Source organism: Corythoichthys intestinalis, chromosome 19 (assembly GCF_030265065.1).
Source record: "Corythoichthys intestinalis isolate RoL2023-P3 chromosome 19, ASM3026506v1, whole genome shotgun sequence".
NCBI lineage: Eukaryota > Metazoa > Chordata > Actinopteri > Syngnathiformes > Syngnathidae > Corythoichthys > Corythoichthys intestinalis.
Window position 1 is genome coordinate 40,472,090 of NC_080413.1, and position 24,683 is coordinate 40,496,772.

At 39.7% G+C, this 24,683-nt stretch overlaps 1 protein-coding gene across 2 annotated transcripts in view; it reads left to right on the forward strand.

Annotated features, from left to right (window-relative positions):
* ncaph2 (non-SMC condensin II complex, subunit H2) overlaps positions 1-24,683 on the forward strand; it is a 35,101-nt gene that overhangs the window by 275 nt on the left and 10,143 nt on the right. The window contains exons 1-11 of one of the 2 annotated variants that reach the window (XM_057822932.1): positions 2,365-2,383; positions 3,081-3,225; positions 3,290-3,391; positions 3,464-3,525; positions 6,537-6,621; positions 6,689-6,745; positions 6,807-6,886; positions 6,964-7,085; positions 24,261-24,379; positions 24,443-24,499; positions 24,577-24,640. In XM_057822932.1, coding sequence (XP_057678915.1) covers positions 3,118-3,225; positions 3,290-3,391; positions 3,464-3,525; positions 6,537-6,621; positions 6,689-6,745; positions 6,807-6,886; positions 6,964-7,085; positions 24,261-24,379; positions 24,443-24,499; positions 24,577-24,640 — 856 coding nt within the window. In that variant the 5' untranslated portion in view covers positions 2,365-2,383; positions 3,081-3,117. Of the gene's footprint in view, positions 1-2,364; positions 2,384-3,080; positions 3,226-3,289; positions 3,392-3,463; positions 3,526-6,536; positions 6,622-6,688; positions 6,746-6,806; positions 6,887-6,963; positions 7,086-24,260; positions 24,380-24,442; positions 24,500-24,576; positions 24,641-24,683 lie in introns of those variants that run through there. The other variant, XM_057822931.1, reaches the window with a different exon arrangement.

Consider the following 24,683-nt stretch of genomic DNA (forward strand, 5'->3'; position numbering starts at 1 on the left):
AGTCTAACCGTTCCTAACTGTAAACATACCATATTACACTCAGAACTATCAACCACGGCCCAAGGTTTCCCGTAAAAAACCTCACTAATTACTTCATCACTTAAACAAAAGCCTTGAAAAACTTGAAGTGTGTGTGTGTGTGTGTGTGTGTCTGTGTGTGTAATACACGTTTGCTTGACTTAGTTTTACCGTTAATCATTTTAAAAATTGAAGTAATATTACAATGTCAACTGTGATTGCAACGCACAGTGTTATAAGTATTGGAAAATAAAGTTTAATTAGATTTAATATGTAGCAACAAAAAAATAATATGATTTATGTAGGATTTACTACTAGACACATTGTCTTTATGTACTGCTGTTTTAAAGTAGCTTTTTAGATCGTACAATCCACTCGCTGGATCCTTTACGCATAAAGTTCTCTGTCGCAGTGACGAAAATCCGTCACTAGGGGGTGCTGCTGGTAGGTAATGCTGGGGAAAGGGGCACTATGATTGATTGTACAAACATTCTGAGTGTTATTTATTTATTTATTTTTAATTCGGTGTTGTCATTCTTTTTGTGCTGTTAGAGCCCGGTTTTAGCTTCTAATTCTCCATTAATTTGTCTCTTTTATTATAAACCAACAACTGAAAAGGTTAAATAGGGATGTCTTGATTGCATATTGAGAATCTGTTGATACCACCGCCACATCTGAACCCGATTTATTACATTTTTATTATTATTATTCCGATTTGTATTCCTAATTTATGTGTTTTGCGATGTGTAATTGTTATTTGTAATTGCAACAGCAGTTTTTATGAAGGATTTAGCATAGGTTTTCGGGCTGAGGAACGATTTAATCGAATTATAATTTATTTTTATTGGAAAATCCCGCTCGGCATTCGACCATTTAGATTTACAAACCAAAATCCTGGAACGAATTCAATTCGTATGTAGAGGTACCAATGTATGTTTTTTTATTTCTTTTGGCAATGTCATTTTATTTCTGAATAAATTTAGTCACTTTTTAGCCCTTAAAAAAACAACAACAAAAGACTTTCACCGAAAAGTCCGATCCAAACTATTGTAATGCCCCGGATATGGGGAAGAAAGAGAGAAGTCTGTATTGGCTTACCCACTTTATTGTGGTAACAATAATAAAGAAAAACAATAACCAAATAACAGTGGGCCGCCACGACATGCGACTGCTATCTCTTGCTATCTCGCTCGTTCTCCCATTCTTCCTACTCATTCCCCCTGCATCACAGCTCCCCAGTCCGATCGTCTCTTAAGGGGGCCTCGCAAAGTTACGAACATTACAATACACAATGAATAGGTTTTCGCTGAACTCCTCACACTCGGCTACCGCTAGTTTGAAACGGCCTTAAAAAAAAATAAAATGTTAAAATAAATAAATAAAATACATCTCATTTGCCAGGCATGTTGACTTTTATTTAGGTGTGACGGTGCGCCACAATCTATTGAATGTTGGGGAATCCCTGTGATCTCCTGCGAGGTGAAGCTATTCGATTGAAAGAATCTAGGCTGTACATGCAGTTTGCCCACGACTACTTCATTGTTTTTTTAAATAGACTGGAGCTAGCTTATGGCTTATTGTATACTGTATATTCTTATTGGGCTACCCATTTTCATTGATGCACAAAAAATGGCGGTGTTTCGAAAATTCCAAAGCAGAGGTGGGTAGAGAAGCCAAAAATTTTACTCAAGTAAAAGTAGCATTACTTCAAAATAATATTAATCAAGTAAAAGTAGTCATACAAAAAATGTTCTCAAGTACAAGTAAAAAAGTATTAGTTGAAAAGACTACTCAAGTAATGAGTAACATTGTGAGTAACTGAGTAACTGCATAAGATGTTTATTTTTTTTTTTTTTATAACAATGATTTATTTTTGTTCTCATCACACTTATCTATATGAACTGTTATCATTTTACTGTTCTATAACATATTACAGAATCACATTAAGCCAAAGAAATACATAGAAAAAAAACATTGAATTCCGGCGAGAGAAAAAAATCTACAGCAATTAAGCATTATTCGTTCAAAGGGCCATGAGTGCTCTTTAGTGGAGAAGACATATTTCTTATTATGAAACTAAAAGGATCATATCTCTGGTTTTCTGTGGTCAATCAGTGCCAAATAAAAATTGGGAGATTAAAATATGTGCTTTCGCATCATGCTGCGCTTGATGTCAAATACTTAATATTTGGTATAGGGGAGTCATGTGATTATTTTTGCGACTGGTTGAGTCACTTGGCGTTTCTGGGGAAAAAAAGAAGTAAAATCATTATATAGAATAAAGAGGAAAAATGTAACGACCAGTGAAGCCCAAATTAGCGGACTAAGAGAAGCGTTTCTTCTTCACAAATCTACTCAAGTAAAAGTATGGCTTATTAAAACGACTCTTGGAAGTAAATTTTTCTCAATGAGTTATTCAAGTAAACATAACTGAGTAAATGTAACGCGTTACCCACCTTTGGTCGGGAGTCATGAAGGAAGATTCTGATTTACCTCAATATTTCGGGAAACAGAGCGAACATGATGTAACTTCTAAGTTTGAGGCCGAGGGCGAGCATTCGAGTGATGCAATTGGTCTGCAACAGCACTTTTATATATTTGTCGTATCACTGTATATATTATTGAAGTATTTTTACAGAAACACGTACACATTCACACTAAAAACGTCATTATAAACGTCCAATGAATTAAAACGGGTTGATTTACCTGAACAAAATGAAGCATCTTGAATACCACCTCCACAATAGTGTCTCCCCACCAATGTTTAGTCTTGGCAGTTAAAACTTTAATGTTTACATTCTTCAGCAAGGGACACAAAAATGAATACACTCGCACGTAAAGCATAATGTCATGGACCAAGATTCTAGTTTTTTATTTAAATTCCGTATTTTCCTGAGTGATTTTTTTTTTTTTTTTTTAAAGCCGCATGCCGTATTCGTTCAAAAGATTGAAACTCCTGAACAATACACAGGCAAACCGAACAAGCTGATATGTAAGAAGTAATGTACTGAATAATGGATTTACTATACGATCCTGATGGCATCCTTTTTTGTGGTGGTTAGCGTCAGCCGGCGGGTGGTGCAGTTGCGTCCGGCCGTCATGGAGTCCACAGAGAGCAGATTCGCTCACCTGCTGAAGCCCATCAGGGAGCTGACCAAGAACTGGGATATGGACGTGGCGGCCGAGCTCAACGATTACCTGGAAGAGGTGCGACAAGCAAAAGCGCTAATGATGTGGCCGTGCCCTAATCGCTGTTTGTCGTGTGCCATAGCTGGACGAGATGTGCATCACGTTCGACGAAGGAAAAACCCGACTGAACTTTGCGGAGGCGGCGCTGCTCATTCAGGGCTCCACCAGCATCTACAGCAAGAAGGTGGGCGTGTGACTTTTCCGTTCTCAGTTGTCCCTCTGATGTTCCAGGCCTCACCAGTGTTGATGGTTGCAGGTGGAGCTTCTGCACAATCTGGTCTACCAAACGCTGGACTACATCAGAGACAGGAATAACAAGTGAGGAACCCATTCAATCCAACTTGAGACAAACCAGTGTTGTTTTTGGCGACCCTTTTTCATTTTCATCTTAGTCTTTTGGACCAGATGCTTTTTAGTCTTTGTCATTTTATAGTCAATTCAAAATGTGTTAGTCTTTGTGTAATTTTAATCGACAAATACTCATTGTTTTCGTCTGTAAAAATTTAAAGATTTTAGTCCAGAAATACTTTTTTTTTTTTTTTTAAATATAGGATTCCAACAATTTTGGCACATATTGTAACGTCTACTAGGCATTGTTGTTTTTGTCAAAGATGACATTAACAAAAATGATTTAATGACAACACTAAGCCTGTCGCAGCATGCAAGAAGTCAGTTTATTGCACGTCAAGTAAAAATTAGATCGGTAATTTTCCCGGCTGCCATTTATCGTCGTGTGCAAACTGTGCATACATTTGTGCATGTGTGTGTGCTGCGTGTACTCGGCACATGTGCGTGTTGGCTGCATACAGTGAGGAAAATACTGTAACTATTTGAACACCCTATGATTTTGAAGTTCTTCCACTCGGAAATGATGGGTGGGATTTTCATGGTAGGTGCTTGTCCACTGTGAGAGACAATCTTAAAAAAAACATCCAGCAATCACAGTATTGATTGTTTAACAATTTGTTTGTATTATACTGCTGCAAATAAGTATTTAAACTTCAGAGAAAATCGATGTCAATATTTGGTACAGTAGTCTCTGTTTGCAATTGCAAAGGTCAAACGTTTTCTGCACTTTTCACCAGGTTTGCACAGACTGCAGCAGGCTTTTTGTACCATCGCTCCACACAGATCTTCTCTAGATCAATCAGGTTTCTGGACTGTTACTGAGAAACATGGAGTTTGAGCTCATAGCCGTTAGGTTTTTGCAGGGTTTTCAGCGGGGTCTTTAAAAGTCTTAAATTCAACAATATGAATTTAAGGCAGTAAAATGTATAACATTGTCCTAAAATGTCATTAGAAAAATAAATACAATTTTGAAAGGTCTTAAAAATCTAGTATTGACAGTACTTTACTACTTCACTATTACTATTACAACTACTAATACAGTGCTATTAAAAAGTATCCGAACCTTTTGGAATTTCTCACATTTTGACATAAAATCACCATCAAATGTAATCTGATCTTTGTCAAAATCACACAGATGAACAAAACAGTGTCTGCTTGAACTAAAACCACCCAAACATTTATAGGTTTCCATATTTTAATGAGGATAGCATGCGAACATTGACAGAAGAGGGAAAATTAAGTAACTGACCCCTCTGCCTAACGAGACTTATAGAGCAATTGAAACCAATTTTTTCCTAACATTTTAAGTCAGGTGTGTGCCCAATCACTGATGAGTGGTTTAAAGCTGCCCTGCCCGCTATAAAACACACACCTGGTAAGAAATGTCTTGATGAGAAGCATTGTCTGATGTGCATCATGGCTTGTTCAAAAGAACTGTCTGAAGACGTGCGTTCAAGGATTTTTGATTTGTATCAAGCTGGGGGGGGGGGACATCTCTAAAAGTCTGAATGTTCATTAATCGACAGTCAGAGAAGTTGTCTACAAATGGAGAGAGTTTAGCACTGTTACTTCTCTCCCAAGGAATGGCCGTCCACTAAAGATGAGGCCAAGAGTTCAGGGCAGAATACTCAGAGAGGTAAAAAAAGAACTCTAGAGTGTCTAAAGACATACAAAAAATCACTGGCACAGTCCAGTATGTATGTGCACACATCAAGTATATGTAAAACTATGGCCATGAATGGCTTTCATGGCTGGAATCCACGGAGGAACCCACTGCTGTCTAAAAAAACATTTTTGCTCATTTAACGTTTGCAAAAAGGCACTTAAACACTCCACAGAAGTTTTGGCAAAATATTTTGTGGACTGATGAAACCAAAGTTGAATTGTTTGGGAGTAATACACAATGTCATGTGTGTGTGTGTGGGGGGGGGGGGGGGGGGGGGGGGATGGAACAGCTCACCAACATCAACACTTCACCCCACCGTGAAGCATGGTTGTGGGAGCATTATGATTCGCGGCTGTTTTGCTCCCCCAGGGCCTGGACAACTTGCAATCATTAATAGAAAAATAAATTCAAAAGTTTTGCAGGAAAACATGAGGCTGTCTGTCAAACAGTTAAATCTAAAAAGAGGATGGATGCTGCAACAAGACAATGATCCAAAACACAGAAGTAAATCAACTTCAGAATGGTTTCCGAAGAACAAAATACCCGTTTTGGAGTGGCCAAGTCAAGGTCTAGACTTGAACCCTATTGAGATGCTGTGGCATGACCTAGAGACAGCGATTCATGCCAGGAATCTGACTGAAGTACAGCAGTTTTGTAGAGAAGAATAGGCCAAGATGAGTCCAAACGATGTGTAGACTGATCTGCAGCTACAGAAGCTTCTGGTTGAAGTTATTGCTGCCAAAGGGGAGGCCCCACAAAATAATAAATGTATTGGTTCACTTACTCCCCCCCCCCTTCTGTCATTGTTTGCATACTATCCTCATTAAAATATGAAGACCTATAAACGGGTGGTTTTAGTTAAACCAGACATTGTATTTTCATCTGTGTGATTTTTACAAAGTTCAGATCACATTTGATGGTGATTTTATGGAGAAATATGGGAAATTCCAAAAGGTTCAGATACTTTTTCATACCACTGTAGTACTTCGTGCTCATTTGTGCCACAGTGTGAAAGAGCTGGGAATAAATTCATATTCTTTGCAAGTAATTCTGGGCCTCCAATTTTCCCTCAAAACCTTTTTACGTTTTTTTGCCAGTATTGATGTAAAATGGGTCTTAAATTTTGTACTGTATATTATAGTCTAAAAAAAAATCTTTAAAATTCTTAAATTTGGATTGTTGAACACTGCAGAGACCCTGTTTTGTCTTCCAAGAAACATTTTTAGTTCGTGATCGTCTCGTCATGAAAAAATATTATGGTCATCGTTGACGAAAGCCACGCTTAAGATTTCCTCTGACCTTTTCCTCCGGACAGACGAAACAAAGAAGCAGCGGCCGGCGACGGCAGCCAAGTACGAGAGACGGCGCACCGGGATGACGACGATAACGACGACAACTCTGTAAGTGACGGGAAGCGCGCCGGGTTACCATCGACCGCTGGACTTTGCATCTTACTCGTTGTTGCAGTTCTACGATGTGGACGTCAAAACGGCGGATTGCGTGGACAGAAATGAAGACGATGTGGTCAGATCTTCCGCAAATGTGTGTTCCGCCTGATTTGTGTCAGTTAAAATTTGTGTTATAGTTTGTGAAGGTGGTTCCTCTTCCTCCGACATCTCTGATCCCTCCAGAAAGTCACGAAAAGCTCAAGTTTCCGCTCATCAGGTGGCCGTCTCGTGAGCGACAAATGGCGCAACGTAGCAACCTCTGAGTGTCAACATGTCTTTGTGTGTGTATGTCAGTTCCAAAGGTGAGGTGCCATGCAGCCAAAAGGACTTCCGGATCAACATTTTTCTTCCGGGACTTGACAACATGATCATCCTGGCGCCGGTGTCCCAAAGCGATATGCTTCTGCAGACCCCTGGTGAACAAACACGCGTGATTACACATACACATCTTTCGGCGCCCTCACAGGTTCTCCGGTTACGAGCCATCATGTCGTGCGCATCAGACTGCGTTAACGCTAGGGATGGATCGATACACCTAAACTTATGATACGATGCACCTCAGTATGTCAGGGTCACGTTACACGACATGATATCAAAAAAATCTTAAATGAAGAAAAAAACTTAATTTCGTTTCAGTTGCACATGCAAGTGCAGTTCAGAAAAAAAGCAACCGCAAAACATAATTGCAATCGTCTGTCATCTCACGTTTTGTGGATTTCGGTCTGTAAAAGAATCTTATCGAGAGCGAGCGCAATACCCCCATAAAAAAAAAAAGAAAACCATTTAAAGCCAAACACTGTGGGAAAGCTATTATTTCTAAGTATTGCTGCAACTAACTATTATTCTTATATAGTAAATTATTAATCAGATAAAATTCACTTTTATCAGTTATGTTCATGATTTGTTTTAGGCATGTTGTGACAAGACAAAACGGTTGACTATTTCCTTCAAAAATAATATTTTATTACAGCTTCCTGACTTAACCGTACTGTAGTCTCCCAGTGTACTGTTTAAAACAGTTCTGAATAAAGGTTCTGAGTATAAAACAAAAAAAAATTCTCACCACACAAATCACACAATACAATCCAAATCCAACCACAAAGCACACTTTCTTGTATGACAATTTGCAGTTTGAGTTTGTGTTGAAAGGAGACTCTAAGGTGTTATATGAAATGGTTTATGTTTGTTGTTTCTTTATCAAAAGAAATGAGACAACTTTACGATCCAACAATAACTCAAGTGCTAATATGCTTCTCTAAAATACAGTGCCCTCCATAATTATTGGCACCCCTGGAAAAAGATGTGTTTTTTAGCTTCTAATATATATTTTTTTAATTCAAATAATATGGGACCTTAATGGAAAAGAAGAGAAAAATCCAACCTTCAATACAAGTGCATTCATTCAGTTGGGAAAAAATCCCACATAAAGAAAAAATTATTTGACATCAAATAATATGTGTCACAATTATTAGCACCCCTGGTGTTAATACTTTGTACAACCCCCTTTTGCCAACAAAACAAGGTCTGGGGACTGAGATGGCCATGGGAGGAGCTTGATTTTGTGTCTGGTGAACCATTTCTGTGTAGATTTGGCCATATGTTTAGGGTCATTGTCTTGCTGAAAGACCCAGTGACAACCCATCTTCAGCTTTCGGGCAGAGGGCAACAGATTTTGATTTAAAATGTCCTGGTATTTGAAAGCATTCATGATGCCATGCACCCTAACAAGGTTCCCAGGGCCTTTGGAAGCGAAACAGCCCCACAGCATCACTGACCCACCCCCATACTTCACGGTGGGTATGAGGTGCTTTTCAGCATGCGCATCTTTCGTGGCACGCCAGACCCACTTAGAGTGTTTGTTGCTAAAAAGCTCAATCTTGGTCATCTGACCAAAGCACGCGGTCCCAGTTGAAGCCTGGGACCGTGTGTATTTTTGTGAGAGAAAATATTAGAAAATATTAGAGAAAAAAATATTAGAAGCTAAAAAACACATCTTTTTCCGTGGTGCCATAATTATGGAGGGCACTGTATAATATAAACGGACACTTAAAGCAACACTAGGTAACTTTTCAGTTTTGGTTGATTTTAGCGACGCTGGTGGACAAAAGCGGTAGTGTTTTGCCTTAAGGCTGATTGCGTTTTCACTGATGACCAGCACACACCCACACAGTGTCGTAAAATCTTGATCCGCAGATGGATTAAACAACATTTCTGTTTCCAGCGACTGTGTGAAGGATGAATAGTAATAACATGGTCTCTGTGGATCCTTAAAAAGTCGTCGTGCCTACGTCCAGTTCTTCCTTCGGGGAGGTGGTGTAGTGTATAAAAACACAGAGACGCCTCGGATAGCTGTTGCATGGAGACTTTTATTGACTAAACAAAAACCAGTGGGAGACATTCAGAAAGTCAACAACGTGCCCTCACGCAACTCTCCTTTTCGCTCCCTCTCTCTCCCCCTTACGCTCGCCTACTTCTTTTACGCCAAATTGGCAATTCTGGTCACACTGAAACGGGACAGCAGCCCCTTGAGGATGCTGGTAACAATGTTGTTTATAAACATTTAATGTCGTTTGAAAGAGTCGTAGATTTGTTGATGTTGATGCATTGAGAAGCTGGACCAACAAATCACGCCCTTGACATAAAAACAAAAAAAGCTTTGGAATTTTTTCGGCATCTAGGGAGCAAGCAGCCAGGATCAAACGGTATTTCAACTAGGGGTGCACGATATCCATTTTTTTGAAACCGATACCGATAACTTCCTGCTCCTCAAAGCCGATACCGATATCGATAACCGATAATAAATATATAATTTTTTTAGTGTATATTCACCCGAGTTTTTGAATACCTGGAGGTTAAAAAAAAACAAATAAAAAAACTAGTGGTGGATTCATCACAGATTTTTGCCTTTGACCTCACCAGATTTTTCAGAATGACATGAACATTATTATGAACAAAACAAAGACAAGAACAGTCTTGACCTCAAATAAAGTGCCAATATTTATTTTTTCAAATAAATATAATTTGAGTCAATCACAATCAATTAGTCAATATAATTGGAGGCACGATATCCATTTTTTGAAACCGATATCGATAACTTTCTGCTCCTCAAGGCCGATACCGATCTGATAAACGATAATATATATATATAATTTTTCAATGTATATTCACCTGAGTTTTTGAACACCTGCAGGTCAAAAATACTAGTGGTTGATTCAGCTTAGATTTGCCTTTGACCGAACCAGAATTTTCATGACGACATGAACATTATTATAATGAAAAAAACAAAGACGGTAACAAAACTTTGCATACTGGAAAAACAGGAGTGGAAACTAACGCACAAATCCCAATCCGACACCGTGCCAAAAATATTATTAATAGGGCCGATAATATATTATGTTATCGGATTTATTGGGATGACGTCATAATTCCTATTATCGGACCGATAATTATTGTGCACCTCTATTATCTACTATCTAATACTCAATATACAACAGACTGCACAATACACTTATATACACAACTATTATATGTAAAGCATAGCACACTAGCTTGAGCTACTAGCCTTAAGGCTTGGCTGGCTTCTATAACACAACCACTTATAAAGTTCTGTTTATATGATCCTTCAGCACAGAAGTACATATATTGCACATCCATATGTTATAGTAAACATAAAATACTTACAGACATATAGTATATTTCCGCGGCGGAAAGAATTCACGATTGTCAATGCTACCGCAAGACACCGCACTGTGTAAGTGAGTGAGTTTGTGAGCAAAACAAAAAATAGATGCAGCGAATTATTCTGACCGGCAGGTTGCAGCAATGCCCCGCAAATGGTCAACTGATTTCCCATACTGGTGTGTAGCGCAGCACAGTACTCACAGTATTATCGGTCCTATTAATAATGTTATTGGATTTATTGGGATGACGTCATAATTACTATTATTGGACCGATAATTACCGGACCAATAATTATCGTGCACCAGTAATTTCAACATGCCAAAAAGACAGTTGCATTTACTGTCCTTTTTCCAAAAAGAAGTAGGATGGTTGAAAAACGAATCAGAAAAGCTACACCGGAGCAAAAGGCGCGACATCAGCTCACTTACAGGATATTCAGAAGGAGAGGAGAGTGCACTGAGCGGAGAAGAATATGGGAGATCCACTGACAGGTCAGGGATGGAAGGCACAACTGTTTAGACAGCAGCTCAGATCAAGGTGACTGCAATAAAGTAGGCAACGCCATTTTGAATTACTTTCAATTTATTTGCTTACATGGGTGGCTGGGCCGATACAATAATTACAACTGTGTTACTGGAATAAATTATTATTGAAGTATAATGAATTAACGGATAAATTCAATTCAATTCAGTTTTATTTGTATAGCCCTCAATCACAACAGAGGTCTCAAAGGGCTTTACAGAGGCAATATGATACACAATTAGAAATGAAGCAACAAAGATGAATAGATACAGTTCAAGTCCTGGGTATCCCCTATCCTTAAGACCCTCCATGCCGGCAAGGAAAAACTCCAAAAACTCCAGAGTCAATTGGGAGAAAAATGAGAAACCTTGGGGAGTACCACAGTCAGGAGAGATCCACTCCCAGGACGGATAGACAGGAACCCCAGAACTGCTAATGGGAATTAGCAAGCGAAGTTATAGTCCGTAAAAATACAGTGGAGTAAAGGAGCAAGAAGAGGTCCCTCTAGTCAGATGAGACGGGGGTAGCAGCGAGGACGTCTATCCAGCCAGGGGTCCTAACAGTCAGGAGGCGGGGAGGGGCGAAAGGGGACACCGGGTGACTAGTGATGAAGAGACTAGACAACTAGATATTAACATTGGAAAATAGAAATAAAGTAAGACAAGTGGTAGGTAGAGTAAGAAAAGGAGATAGAACTCAGCGGCTGTACTGCCCCCAGCATTATAGCTTCTAGTGCAGCTTAGACTAAACTGTGAGTCTACTCCGACTTCAACTAGCCTAACCATAAGCTTTGTCGAAAAGGAACGTTTTTAATCTAATCTTAAATGTGCAGACTGTCTCGGCTTCTTTAATACTAGCTGGAAGCTGATTCCATAAAAAAGGGGCTTGGTGGCTAAAGGCTCTAGCTCCGACAGTACTTTTATAAACCCTGGGAACTACCAGTAGACCTGCATTCTGAATTCGGAGTGTTCTGTTGGGGCGGTATGGAACCAGAGCATCGGTGAGATAAGATGGCCCCAACCCATTAATGGTCTTAAATGTAAGAAGGAGTATTTTAAATTTAATTCTAAACTCGACTGGAAGCCAGTGAAGTGCCTGGAGCACAGGGGTGATGTGCTCTCTTCTATTGGTTCCTGTTAAAAGTCTTGCTGCTGCGTTTTGGACTAGCTGAAGACCTTTTAGAGAGGTTTTAGGACAAGCTGCAAGTAGGGAGTTACAGTAATCCAATCTCGATGTAACGAACGCGTGAATTAATTTTTCTGCATCGCTTTTAGATAAAATATTTCTAATTTTGGCGATGTTGCGCAGGTGAAAGAAAGCCGTTCTACAGGTTTGTTTAATGTGTGCTTTAAACGATAAGTCAGGGTCAAATAAAACTCCTAGGTTTTTAACTGTGGCGCTGGAGGCTACACTTACATTGTCCAGAGTGACTATCTGGGCAGCTAAAGAGTCTCTCACACTTTTCGGGCCTATTATAAGGACTTCTGTCTTTTCAGGGTTAAGTAGAAGATAGTTAGTGCTCATCCAGGTATTTATATCTCGGACGCAGGCGCTTAGTTTTTCTACTTGCCTGACGTGCTCAGGTTTAATTGATAAATACAGTTGTGTGTCGTCAGCGTAACAATGAAAGTTAATGCTATGTTTTCTGATGATATTACCTAGAGGAAGCATATACAGCGTAAACAAGATGGGCCCGAGGACCGATCCTTGCGGCACACCATAACTAACTCTAGAGTATGGTGATGATTGCTGGTTTACATTGACAAACTGGTACCTATTAGATAAATATGATTTAAACCAGCAGAGGGCTGCTCCTCTAATGCCTATGTCACATTCTAATCTCTGCAATAAGATATTATGGTCGATTGTGTCAAAGGCTGCGCTCAGGTCCAACAGAACCAGGATCGAGACTAATCCAACGTCAGCGGCAAGTAACAAGTCATTAGTTACTTTAACTAATGCGGTTTCAGTGCTATGATGAGCTCGAAAGCCAGACTGGAAATGTTCAAATAAACTATTGTCCTGTAAGTGCTGACAGAGCTGTTTAATTACCACTCTTTCAAGGACTTTGGAGAGAAATGGTAAGTTAGAAATAGGTCTATAATTGGCCAAAATATCAGGATCAAGAGTAGGTTTTTTCAAGAGCGGTTTAATAACTGCATATTTAAAGGACTGCGGCACGTAGCCAGTAACTAATGAGGTATTTATTATATTTAAGATAGTGTCAATAGTTAGAGGCAGGGTCTCTTTAAAAAGTTTGGTTGGGATTGGGTCGAGGAGGCACGTTGATGGTTTGGAGGACATTATAATTAAAATTACATCGATTTGGTCTACAGTGGTAAAGTTATTTAATATTTTAGAGGGGTTTATAGGAGATTCCGAATTCTTTGTCTGCACTTTATCAGACCTAATAACTGGAAGTGATTCATTTATTTTATTTCTAAAAATAAATATGTTTGTAAAACCACAGACTCGAGGCACGAATATAACGGCGTAGTGATACATTTGGTGATGAGGCCCTAGCCATGTACTGGACTGTCTCAGAAAATTAGAATACACAATATTCTAATTTTTTGAGACAGTCCTGTGTATATATACAGGACTGTCTCAGGAAATTAGAATACACAATATTTATTCTAATTTCCTGAGACAGTCAGGAAATTAGAATATTGTGTATTCTAATTTTCTGAGACAGTCCTGTATAAATCATCTAGCCATGTTATATCGTGATTAATACACGGCAACTGACCAATCAGAGAGCTTCCTCAAACCCACCCGTTATTATAAGAAATAATAATGGGAGATTTGTGTTATTTCTGTTTTTTTTGTTTGTTTGTTTTACAAGGTAGACCTGTTGAGAAACTATTTGCTGACTGTGTACTGTAAGTCCCACCTGTAGTGATGTGGGCAATTGCCCGTGCTGTGCAGAAAACAGCCTAAATAATTGTAAATTGTTGTCATAACATTTATACCATGGATATTATCTGAAATTGAGGCTTGTAAGTCCCACAGCATGGCAAGTGGCCATTTGCGTGTTGTTTTCAGCACCATTTTCTGCGTGCGTTCCGGGACCTGTGCCCATCTCGTCATCCTTGTGCTGTCATATATACTTTGCGTTTAAGCACTGGATAAAGTACACTAAGCAAAAATATGATGTAAAGTGATAAAAAGCTGGCAATTTTTGGCAGGTGTCCAGCCCTCCAGCCCAGTATTTTCAGCAATCTCCTTCCATAAATTGGTTGCCATTTGGCAATCGTTATAATGCCTTGACGAAACATTGTACAGGTGGTCGTACTTGCGGACCTCTTCGATGATGATCTTGTCGGCTTGGCCCATTTTTGAGCGTACCGCAAGAGTGTTTGTAAATGGCGGTGATTTCGAGCTGAACCGGAGACAACAGACTGAGCGGACCAATCACAGTCCATTTGCGTCACGTCACCATGTGTTGACGTGACTTGTAGTCTGGATTTTGTGGAGATGCACGTCAGGCAACGGCGGAGGGTCATAAATCGGGTCTGCCTTGACCGTGTAGGTCTGCCGCAGAAGCATAAACCAGCATTAATAGCGCAGGAATCACGTCGCAAGCGGTGCCGAGGATATGAATTAGGCCTGAACGATATTGGAAAAAACTATTGCGATTTTTTTTAGGTTTGCAATATATTGCGATATTATATTGCGATATTAAAAAAAAAAAGATCTATCTTTTTTAAAGAAATTTTCACTAAATGACTTGAATAGCTGTTTGGAAATACTTTACATAACACACCGTAACCACAGTGTATTCATATAATACCGTTTAATTTGTGAATGATGAAGATTTCTGTATGAAGGTATCCAGGAAGTCATGTCTGCACAAAATAGATCATTTATTGAATACAATATTTTACACTTCAACAGCAGCAAATAAATTAAATGATAAATAAAAGAGCAGGTGCATTAGTCCCCTAAGTTTTTGACAAAATATAACAATAAATAAAAACTTCTGTAAAATAACAACAAAGTTGTCAACATATTTGAACAAAAATATTAAATATGACAAATAAAAAAGTTGTTCACAAACTATAACAATAAATAAAAACCTCAGTAAAACAACAAAGTTGTCAACATATTTGAACAAAAATATTAAATATGACAAAAGAGTTTACAAACTATAACAATACATAAAAACCTCAGTTAAACAACAAAGTTGTCAACATATTTGAACTTAAATATTAAATCTGACTAATAAAAGTGCAAGTGCATTAGTCCCCTGAGTTGTTTACACAAAATATAACAATATAAAACTGCAAAACGGCAACAAAGTTGTAAAAATATTTCAACAAAAATATTAAGTATCAAAACTTTATGTGCAGCTGTACTATATATAGTTATTTGAAAAATACGGTTTACAATAAATTTAAATATAAAAGAAACAAACTCAATTGAACTTGTAAATAATTGAACTGAATAACTGCAAATAACTGTGATGAATAACAGAACCTGAATAAAAAGAAGAAAAGACATTCCTTCAGCTGTGTTATGTATTTGTCTGCATATCGTCCACCTTCCTTGCTCAGCAATTCTCAACTGGGTCTCATAGGTTTTTGGCCAAGACTATTAGTTTATCCACTATAGCAGGCTTGAGACAAGAACGTTGGCACTTAACAATGTTCCCACCTGTGCTAAAAAGCCTCTGATGGGGAGCTCGTAGCAGGAATGCATAGATACCTGCGTTTTAAATGGTCCCACATGTTTGACAGATTACTTCTTGTTGAGGCAACCATGGCGAGGCACTGTCGACAGGGCTGTTTTTTGTCCCTTATAGTCTTGTTCTTGCCAAAATACTTCCAAAACTCCTTTTGGATACAGTCTTCCTTGCTCCTCCAACGTGTTGATTGCTTGCTTTCACTTTGAGAACGGGCCCTCCTCCCTCCGCTCTGCTGTTCGGCCCCTCCTCCCTCCACTCCGCTGTTGCAGGGGGAGGGGGAGGAGCCGATGACTTGCTGGAGAGAAAGAGAAGCTGTGCGCTTTTTTTCCCCTCTCCTTCCTCAAAACAAACGTTTGTGGATAAAAAAAAATGAAATTAAAAAACTATCGCACGTCCTTGCGATGGGACTATTGCACATGCGCACATCGCGATGGCGATGTTTAAACGATATATCGTTCAGGCCTAATATGAATCATCTTCAAAGTTCATCTTCTGTGATAATTATTTCTTTACTTGCTGTTCCAGTTGTTTCAATTTGTTTCTTTAATTTCTTTTAGTTGTCAATTCTTGTGAGGTGGGTGGTCGCCTGTTCTTCTGATCCAATCGTGATCAATAGTGCTTTAAATGGCTGCTGAATACTCATGTAGAGGTCTCTGGGTCACTAATAGGGCTGAACGATATTGGAAAAAACTGACATTGCGACTTTTTAGGGGTTTGCAAAATTAAAACTAGAAGAATTTTCACCAGACATCGGCTGACTCACCATGACAACATTGTATTCACGTAAAGGTAGTCCCCGGGTTACGACGTATCCAGCTAACGTGATTTCGACTGTACAACCCCGGAGTCTCGTCTGCCATTTTGTCTCTGGTCGTTTTTTTTTTTTTTTTTTAAGTAATGTTGACTTTTGTTTTGTGATGCATGCTTTTATCTTGGCACAGGAAGCGTAGAGCAGGTAGTACCTCCACACACGAGTAAGAGCGCATGTACACATGAAGGAGAGTGTACGCGCACACACACAAGGAAGAGTGCATTTGTCGCACAGCCGCGTGAAAGAGAGAGAGATTACAGCTCCACGCCTGCGCGCACATTTGTTGCTTGTGAAGCATTCACAGAGGCAACACCTGCATATAACACCTTTTGTGCGTTTCCAATTGTGGTAAAATACTTGGGGCAAGTTTGTGATTGTTTTTTAAAAGGTACTCACGCTAACTGACACATGCTAATCGTTTGTGTGGATTGTTATTCCTGTATCAGCAGCTAGTTATAATTGCAAATTTGAATTGCTGTTATTAAAGATGAAACTGATTTATGTCATGAGCAGCTGAATAAAATCAGCAAACCAGCGCAACGCGACATCTGACATCATCATTTCGGAGCTTAGCTTGCTGTCTAGATAGGACTTAGCTCCAATGTCTTGGCAAGGACAGCACAATGACGTATTACACGTGTTTTTGGTTATTTTGAGATTTGGACGGTATTTAGGTAAGCCTGGGCGAGATGACAAAAATTGTTCTCACGATAAAAAAATTATTTTCAGTCAATATCTATAATTATCACGATAATTTTTTTTTCTTTCAAATTTGAAGACTAATTTTTTTCAATCGTTGATTTCAGAACAAAGACCAACTACTACACAGCATTTCACAAATATGAGGAACATTGCACAAAATTAAAAGTTAACAAAATGCAGAACATTGCACATGAGGTAATCAAAATACACAACATTGCACAAAATCTGAGGTAGACATGGAATCCCAAAATTTTTACAACCATAAATAGACAAACTAATTTTGATTTACACTCAGCAATATGTTAAAGCCTTTTGTGCTTGAAGTTTTAAGGTGTAAATAAATAAATAGACAATAGAAAATGTTCAGCTTCCAAAATGTGACACATAAACAAGACCGCCATTGCTTTAAAGGTTACAGATCAGAAACATAAATCTGTCCACAGTATCAGGCTTTAATGCTGCTTTGTGACAGGTCACTTTCACTCCGGTACCGAATACCTCTCGAGCTAGCATTCATGTCGCACCAGCGCTTCCCTTCTCCGGTGTTCGGGTGGTGTAATTACATTTTAAATCTATCGACTTTTATTTTATTGAATTTTTTTATTATTTGGGTTGACAAAAATTATATGACAATAATTATTGATATTGTTTTCTCACTATCAAGTTCAAATATATATCCTTAGGAGGACATTTATAAACATTAACAAAAATAAGGAGAGAAGGCACTCGATTCAGTTGAAAAGTTTGCAAGGAGAAGGAGTGGAAACTAAGGTTGAGAACGATAAACCGATACGACCGGATATCCGGTTTTCCAGGTGAGGGATACAGCTGTATCGATAGTAAAGTTACCATTCGACAGTAATTAGCCATTAAATATTCAGTGAACCGATAGTAGAGATAGAATTCGGCTATCGTGAGCACAAGAATCGGCTTCTAATGCCTAGATCAACGCATTGCTTAATATGATAATTTAGCTTTTACTTCACTTGCTGCGCTTGTGAAAGACACAAGTGCGCGTCATTCACCACACAGTGCACACTTAGATCGAGACCGCACGCATGATATAATATGGACAAGCACTACTCACAGTCGTGGTTGCCACAAGTTACTTCCCATGCATTTCGGCAGAACCGCTACTAGTCGCCGTCATTACCCGATTGTCACAGGCGTGTCATAACAACGCGAGAGCTAACGAAACCACTTTAACGCACGCAGCGTAGCGTTTTCTTCACAGCCCAAAACGAAAACGAAACTAGTAGTGGCAACGAAGCAACATGCTAAAACAATGGACAGTGTGATCACCGACGGCAGCGACGTGCTGTGATTGATTTTCAACGCACCCAGGAAAACAAAAGTCGGACTTTGAAGTGATGAAGGCAGCCAGATCTGTTCGCATGGGACAGAGCTTGTGTGAAGTGTGGAGCGGTACAGAAATCGTGAGTTTTAACCCTGAAAAATAACCCACTACAATGCTGGAAAGGGCGGCATATTGTTTCCACGAAACGCAGTCTGCTTATGAACATGAACATGTGGATTAGTTGATCTTCCTCAAGAAAAATCTGCCCTTCAATAAAGATATGGACAGTGATGAGCAATAAAAAATGAGGAAGCACGGGCATAAGTGAATGACTTTGCTGTGTATTAGGTTAAAGTAATGATTATTGACCTGTCTAAAATGCTATGTTTTTATTCCCCCAATTATACCAGTCGTAAAGCATAATTTATTATTTATTTATGAAAACACTAGCAGGTTTAATTTTTTTTCAAGAGCTGCTGCATATAATTAATATTTTTTGTTTGTAGGATGTTTACATTGAAAGTTTGCACTTAAATTACTTACCTCTTGTGTTAAAAACACCAGGAAATACAGTAATTGAATTACTGCACTTTATTGTTGTCTGTGACTGGAGTTTTATTCTATTATCAATCCCATCCAACAAAATGACGGTCATATAGTAAGCCTTATATTTTTCTCATAAAAAATAAAACATAACATTGGTATAAAATTTTGTTAATTTTGCTATTAAAAAATGTGGTCTTTTTTATATTTTTAAAATACTGTACGAACACACACAACAAATGTTTACTATCGTATCGTTTTCACTCTGTATCGAACCGTATCGTTCTTAAACTGTATCGAATCGTATCGAATCGCTCGGCCTTAAAAATGTATCGTTTTTTAATCGAATTATAACCTGTGTATCTAGATACGGCTTCATGCCAGAGATTCCCAACCCTAGTGGAAACTATACAATGCAGTAATACTGGACTACAAAATACAGCTTCCACAGTTGTTCTAAAAACAAACCCTCCTTCACCTCTCTTTTTATTTGGGATAGCCAAAGAGGGACAAGAGAGGGATGGGGGATGGGGAGCCAAGCGGGCGATACTTCTATGAATTTGTTTGGCTATGTGTATGCATGTAGGTGGGATTGATTTGTGTGTGTCAGCACATTCCAGAAAAGCAAAGCTGTCTCTGTTATTGTCTCTGCCCTCAAGCAGGCAAGAGTCTTCGAGGCTTCTTCAAGAAAAACATTTCTTCATTGCGAGCAGCAATAAGCAAACGCATTTCTTCATTGTGAGCAGCAATAAGCAAATGCATTTCTTCATTGCGAGCAGCAATAAGCAAAAGCATTTCTTCATTGCGAGCAGCAATTGATTAGGGCAAATATATAATGAACATCTTAATAATTATCTCATCAAATACATTTCATGAAGCAATAGCATTTGGCAAGTAATAAAATGAAACAATATGATTTCTTAAATGTCCCAGAGAGTTTAGTTTCTTAATGTCTATGGCTTGTCCTTGAAGTTGACCTGTGGAACCTAGGCCGGTTTAAACTGGTCAGAATGACAAGGCAGTTTTACCAAGAGCCCAATATGTCTATAGTTATCAATCACTAAAATGTCTCTTTACTGTAATCAATTATGGAACATCCTATTATAGCAATTAATACTTTATTGTGAGCCTTCATTGGTAAAAGCAAATATTTAATAACCATTTAATAATTAGGGTTAATTTAGGGGTACTTACAGGGTTAATTCTGATTTACATGGAAATGCAGGTTACGTCGCCAGAGTATGAATGCAACTCGTTCGTAACCCGAGACTACCTATAATTAGGCTCGAGCGTAGGACGTGGCACTCGCGAGGTTTCCGCCGCTATCGCCATTATGGAAGCGAGAAACATAAACAGTGAGGCATTTCAACACAGGTCGCTATTTAAAAATGGTTGGAAATTATTGTGCGGTAAAGAATTGCAACAACCGATCGAATAGAAAGGAGAATGTACAGCTCGACGGAACACCACTGAGTTTCTTCCGGATCCCTACATGGAGAAAAGGCGAGGGAAAGGTCATATCTGAACTTACCAAACGTCGAAGAATGGCATGGCTGGCCTCGATCAGAAGGAAGGGCATAACGTTTGATTCTCCAGTTACACACAGAGTTTGCTCTATGCACTTCCACTCCGGTAAGTTAATTTCGTTTGTTTACGCAAATTTCAGTAACTTTATGCCCTAAGTCGGCCTGCTGTTAGCTATAGCTACAGCTAAACAACTAGCATGCATACATGTGCATTGTCTTCATAAGACATAATTCCTGTCGTTGCTAAATGAAAAAGCTGTAATATTTTGACGTGAGAGAGTGGCAAAGAATTTGTACACAGGCTACATTTTCTGCAACAAAAAATTTGTACATCCGTGGTCACAGACTAATGTAAACACACATTGCCTACCTTTGCTAGAAAGATGGTGTTGCCGTTTGCTATGGTCATAATGTGCAGATCCTGCACCCATCCGCAACAAAACTGTTCGTAGCTTTGTAGCGATTTGTAGTTTCGGAATTGCTGATGAGTGTAGTAACATACACCAAACACTAAATACAGCATGATGTCCATTTCGCGTAGTGGTGGAAGCTTGTCGACATCTTTATTCCATTTGTGTTCGGCTTGCTCGTGAGGGTCAACATTGTTCACATCCTTAAAATTGCTCACATATCTGTCCTTCGCCGTGGTAACAAGTTTGTCTCTGTATCGAACTGGCAAGTTTTCCCTACATTTTTCCATCTTTGGCACTCGTAGTTGAATTGCATTTGCCGTTAAGTTTAAATGTCCCGTGATGCAGACGTGCTTCCGAAATGGCTGCGTTGTCGCAAATCTCGCACGATCCCGTGCTGCTGTGACGTAAACGCTCGAGCCTAATACCGTTTAATTCAGGCTGAGGGTGTTCATGTGAATGATGAATATTGCTGTATAGAAAAGGGATCCAGGAGGCCATGTCTCTGCACACTTACTGCTTGTCTGAAACAAAACTAAAGTTTATGTGAAAAAAGTTTTGTAAAAAACAAAACAAAAATATTGCACATCCGGACTATTGCGCAAGCGCACATCGCATTGGCGATGTTCAAACGATATGATGTGCAGGCCTAATTCCGCTCAAATCATTTAGCCGTGCATCTAGTCACCATATTGCTGTCCATTTTTTTTTCAAACTCGATGCATATCGTGACTGAAGGAATTCGTCCTCCCAGCCAAACCGCTGGAACAGCGACAGCCGAACCGGTAGGCGTTCCGTTGGCGCAGCCCAAGCAAGTCGGACGGGAAGGCCAATCTCCCCGCGTTCACTCCAGCGTTAACCCTGTGTACTGACTCCATTTTGAACGGTTTAAAGAAAGCCCACTGAGAACAGGTTGACCATTTATTCTTCGACAGTGATCAAAAAGCAAGGCAAAAACAGACGACGGAGAGGCAATGCTGGATCCAGGGTTAGCAAAACAACGGATACATCGAAATGTCCCCGAGAAGCGACAGTTGTTCGCCAAATCTTCAGTCTTCTGAGAACTGTGGTGGAGTGGGCCAGGCGGAAGGCGTGCCTGGGTGTTGTCTTGGGCTAATCCTTCTGTTGCAGGTTTGGGCGGTCAAGTTTGTGTGTCATCTTTCGTGGCTGGGACATGGTTGCCACGGCAACTGAGGCATGTCTTGATGTCTAAGGCGCAGAGCTATCAACTTGTTGTCTTGGTAGGGCGGGGGTGTTCTGAACCCACCGTATAGATGCTGACGTACTTCGCTTATCAGGCGAGGACTGATAAGCTGGTCAACTTTACTTTGTCAAATGGTATGGAGTTAGTACGTCTCCTTAAACTATGGTTAAGTGCTTTACTATAATGAACTTGTTAGACTAATGCAAACAGTTATACGGTGTCTGCAAGAAAGGTAACTATTAAAGATACACGATAATATCGGTTACCGATAATTATCGGCCGATAATGGCAATTATGACGTTACACAGATAATAGATTAAAAAAAAAAAATCAACCGATAATGCAATCCGATAATTATATACTTGATTTAGCCTCCAAATGTGCGCAACCGAAGCAGTTTTCTCCACTTCTCCACTGCCGCCTGCTCAACCCCACCCCTATCTGAAGCCCCTGTGGGAGGAAGGGTTGAGGAGTACGGCGTCAAAGAGGAGGCGGTGTTACACATCAGTGTTGAGGCACTCTTACTAGCGTGCGTTGATTTTCCCCTGTGTGAAATGAAATAAACGACGCTCTCGCCATCTACGAAACATGCACTGCAGAAGTTCCATGAGGCGTACAGAAAGCATCCTCATTGAACACCACTAACCCAGCAGCCATTTAAAACTGCATCACAAAGATTTTTGAAAATAATACGAGGCTGCTGCTAGCGCAAATACTAAAGCTATTGTAAACACAAATAAACTATAAAGGAAGCTACGGGGCTTGTAACGATACAGAGACGCTGCGGTCCTCCCGGAGTTGGGTTGTTAGGGAATGCAGCCCAAAGCGGGTGGTAAACTCCCATCTATGGCTAAACACCTCACGAGACCGATAGTTGAAAAGTAGCTGTCTTCCAACGGAGCCCGCCGGTCTGGCAGGCCGCCTCGCCCTTGGCGGGCATAGCGGAGCCATGCAACGAATACGCCACGGCGAGCCGGTGCATGGTGCACGGTGGCCGAATATCCGGTACAAACTTGGCTGCCGCCGCCACTCCGGTTCAAGACAGAGGCCTGGCGCGGGTGCTAATTTGGCGGCCGGACGGACTGAAGGGCACAGGCGGGAAGAAATTCCCAAAATGACCCGATAGCCAAACCCCTGGATGAAAAAATAACTCAGTTTATACCACCATTCTTCGTGAAAGACATGCCGATCACGTCAGTTTTACCATGGACATTTGGACAAGTGATGTCAAGTAAGCATGTTTATCATGACGGCACAGTGGTTAGTTGATAATTGTAACATGCACCAAACCACACAAAGAAGTCATCCAGTCAGTAATGCATTCAGTACGCTTTAAATTTATGACGTCTTAATCAGATCATTCTTCTTAAATCTAGTCAAATAATTTTCCCCATCTTGTTTTTAGTGTTAAAGACTAGTTAACAGATGAATGCGCCAGATTATTATTCCACTTACTTGAACTAAATATTGCCATTTGTTCTTATTAAGCCCAAACATCTAAAAAAATGTCATTTTTCACCTAAATCAAGAAAAAACTGCTTTCAAATAATGTTTTGAACCATACATATTCTTGAATAAAGAACATTTCTGAAAGTTTTTTTTTTTTTTTTTTTTGAAGAATTATGTATAATTTATTGCTTAAAATAAGGGAGTTGAGCTTATTTTCAGCTGGCTATTTTCCTTCAAGAAATCTGAGTGAAATATACTTGAAGTGCTGGCAGTTAATTTCACTTATTTTCAATACATTTACACTGAAAACAAGGGAATTTAACTAGTTTTAAGGAGTTGTGTTTTTGCTGTGTAGTAATGTTATACGTTAGGAATGGCTTACTTTTAAAGCCATTTTTGTGCAACTTAGGTATTTACTTTGTACGTAATTGTTGCCAAAAGTTTACCATTACACAATGACAGACAATCCGTCTTTAATTAGATGTTGGAATTTACTACTTGTTCACATTTGATGTTGAAAAAAGAGCAATAATATTTTTGCACAGTAATATTTTCTCTTGTGTATAATTTAAAATTTTACCTAAATCTTTTAATAGAATTATCGGCTTGACATTATCGGTTATCGGTTGGAACGAGGAGGAAATTATTGGTTATCGGTATCGGCTGAAAAATGCTTTATCGTGCATTACTAGTAACTATCCCATTCATGAAGTTTTGTATTGCAATGTATCGTCACACGATATTTTGTCCCAAATGTAGTTAACGCCCCGGCGGGCGGTCGTGATGTCACGGCGGAATCCCCCGAGCACAGCTTCCTTCCGTTGGACGACGTCGTGGAAGCGGACCCGGGAGTGGACGAGCACATCCAGAGGCAGCAGGTAGTACTGGATGCTCGCCGTTGGGCTGAGGCAGTCTAAGCCGTGTCGTGGTGTTTCATTCAGGCTTCCGGTCGAGAACGGCCAGAACGGGTGGTCCTCGAGGAGGTGGCGCACTTCGCTGTATGGTTACTAAACTTTCGTCCCCGCCCGGTTCCTTTCTCCACTCGACTGACTACAATGGCCGCTTTCCATTACAGGACAACACGTGGACGCTTCACGACCCGTACGTCACGCTGAAGGAGGGCAAACCTTTCACGTCAGGTACGCAGCCACGTGGCGAGGGAGGGAATGGACCTGATTTGCC